Raw genomic sequence first — 2,983 nt, forward strand, 5'->3', positions numbered from 1 at the left:
CCAGTATGCTCTGCTGGATGGGTAAAGTGAGTGTGCATATACAAAACAGTGTAAGGGATTTGAGAGGATAATTGGGTACACAAGACATCAGATGTAGGGTCCAAGAGAGAAGACTACACTGTAAGGCGTATGGATGAGGACAGTTGGTTAAAGAGGTGCCAAGCTCTAATCATGGAAGGAACAAGTGGAAGAGGAAGACATGGGACAAAGCGATGGGAAAGGACCTTCAGACACTGGCCATCACAGAGGAGATGACAAGGGACCGAGATGGCTGGTGGTTTGCTGTGCTTGAGAAAACATGTCGAGTTAAATAAAATCATGGTTGTCCCTGAACATGGACATGTCCCTCACATCCCTCTTCGGCTGAGTGACGCTAATCTTATGGGCTTGTGGATGCTGGTTCCATGTAAAAAGCACCAGTACCGGTGCCACATCAAAGCACTCTGTAAAGTGGTTGGCTTTACAAAGGGCATCCAGCTGTAGAAACTATGCTAAAACAAATATGGAGTCCTGGGCAGTCCTCCAGCCTCGCCATCTCCTGTCAAACTGCCCAATCCATGCCAACATAGAAAATGGATGTTAAACGATGATGATAAAACAATGATAATGATTGAATTTGATGATTTGTAAGAAATGAAAATATCAGTTCCAAAGTTGTCTGTTTTGCATTTGAAAAGGATTCTTTTGGTTCGATATTGCATGGTCTGTGAGAACCTTTCCAGTAACCCTTCAAATCTAATAAAACCTCGAACCCATATCACCAAATTCTTTCTCACTTTTGGATCTTCTTTATATTGTTTTTTTTCCATTTTGTGCTAATTTTAACTTTTTTCTTTTTTTTTTTACTACAGGGCTGGCACATATAAACTCCAGATCTGTACCAAAAAATCTTAAACAACTGTGAGCAGTAGGATATTCCAGCAAATCATTATGGATCTTAGGGCTAAACTAGATCAGTACCCTCATCATTTCAAAATAATTGACTATTTGAAAGAAAAAGACTTATATAAAACCAGAGAAGAACTTTTCCAGACTCTTAAGCTTAAAGTAGAATCAGAAAGCCATGAAGAACAGTATAAAAAAAATATTTGGCATGATTCTCTTCATGAATTCTTGAAAGAGAAATTTAAAAATCCCCAAAAGAATATATTTATATACAAAATTAACTATATTTGCTGGTGTTTGGAAAAAAAGCGTGATATAAAAGCTAATGACTCATTTAAGAAACTAGACTGTCATTCTGGAATTGATGAAGCTTATGCCTGTTTAGGCTATGCCCTCAACCGTCTTCATCCAAAACTGTATGAAAGTGCTTTGGAGTGTTTCAAACGCTCAATAAGAATAAATCCCAAAAATGGCAAAGTTTTGCTACATATAGCTAAACTTATACGAAAGTTGAACGATGATTTCATTGAAGAGTACGAGAAATATTTGCATAGAGCATCGGAATTACTTCCAGATGATGAAGAGATTAAAGCAGAATACTTGGAGAGAGGTAAATGGAGAATTACCAAACCAATTGATGAGATAACTAACACATCAGTTTTACTTAAAATAGTTAATTATTTCATCAGGCAGAATGATTACGAGAAGGCAAGAATCTCTCTTGACAAGATCAATTCTATACGACCTCAACCCATGTCCTTTTATTTTGGGGCTTTAATCTCTTCTAAAACACAAGGTTATATTTCAGAAGCTGTTAAACTTGACAGATTTAATCCTCTTATCTCTTGTTTGAATGCATTTTATTTGATAAATAAAAATGAATTTGAGAAGGCCCAAGAACAGTTAGTAAAAACCAAGAAAAATACAATCTCCATCCCTTTAAAAAATCTGGCAAAAATGATACTGTATCAAATTCAAAATTACAAAACACATTCTCCCCAAAGCATACTTAACAGCAGACCATTAAATTTAACTAAGTCATTGCCACGGGAAGAAATGTTAGCTATCCTGGAGAAAGATATTGATGCAGAATGCAGAGAAAGAGACATATGGATAAAGTCCTTTTTAAGATTTGCTTCTCTCTCAAATGATAATGAAATATGTCAGCTTTGCTTCAAGCAATCATTGGCTTTAAAATCACAAATCACCTTCAAGGAATTGAAAGAAAATTTTTCCTATGATGTTTGTTTTTTTACTAAATATTTCTCCTGCAGGAAAGAGTTAGAATCATTCCAAAATCCAAAGTTTGGTTTACGCATCATTGACAACGACACTGAAGATTTCTATGGACAAGACAAAATCAAAACCCAGCTAAAGATTTTTTACCAAAGTTTAATTATCGTTATTTGTGTGTCGAAGGATTTTAGAATTTGTAATTTCTTCATAGAAGAGATCTTAGATATAAAAAATAACTACTGTCGAAAAATAATGGTTCTTAGCAAAGATGAAGACATACCAAGCCAATTGAAGATCTTACCACATGTTAAATTTCAAAAAGGTTCCTCTCTCGTGAACAATTTTTTTGAGACTTTGTTCAGCAGTGAGTCATGATAATAGCTAACAATTTAGAAGTTTATTTATTGAAAATGTAATATTTATTTATGAAGATTCCTGATGTGGAATCTTGTGTTGAAATAAACACACACACAAAATATTTGGCAACAAAAAAAAAACAATATTTATTGCCAAATAAACACACGCACTATGCATTTGGCACCCAAAAAGAAACAATATTTTTTACCAAATAAACACATGCAATATATATTTGGTACCAAAAAAAAAACTATTTTTTCAGTTTAATAAAAAAATACAAAAAGTGTAAAATTGTCAAAGTGTTAAATGCTGAGAGAAGTGGCACTGAGGGAGGTGGTTTTGTGCCAGTTGAGAGCTTGAGGTATAATAGAGAGATAGAAATAGGTGATTTTTCGTATAGAGGAGGCACTTGGCTGCCTCAGTAGGGACAGGAAAGAGAAATAGATGTTGGTGGAGATGTATCGGAACATAGCCACATCTATTGGTCAAGTCCACAGAGTTGAGA

The 2,983-nt window shown here is 34.8% G+C and overlaps 1 protein-coding gene across 1 annotated transcript in view; it reads left to right on the top strand.

Annotated features, from left to right (window-relative positions):
• Positions 1-2,769, top strand: part of LOC106883959 (Fanconi anemia group A protein) — an 86,412-nt gene extending 83,643 nt beyond the window's left edge. The window contains exon 33 of the mRNA XM_089349982.1: positions 852-2,769. Coding sequence (XP_089206108.1) covers positions 852-866 — 15 coding nt within the window. The 3' untranslated portion in view covers positions 867-2,769. The remainder of the gene's footprint in view (positions 1-851) is intronic.
• Positions 2,770-2,983: the final 214 nt, after the last annotated feature.

Source organism: Octopus bimaculoides, chromosome 3 (assembly GCF_046866305.1).
Source record: "Octopus bimaculoides isolate indiv1 chromosome 3, ASM4686630v1, whole genome shotgun sequence".
Taxonomy (NCBI): Eukaryota; Metazoa; Mollusca; class Cephalopoda; order Octopoda; family Octopodidae; genus Octopus; species Octopus bimaculoides.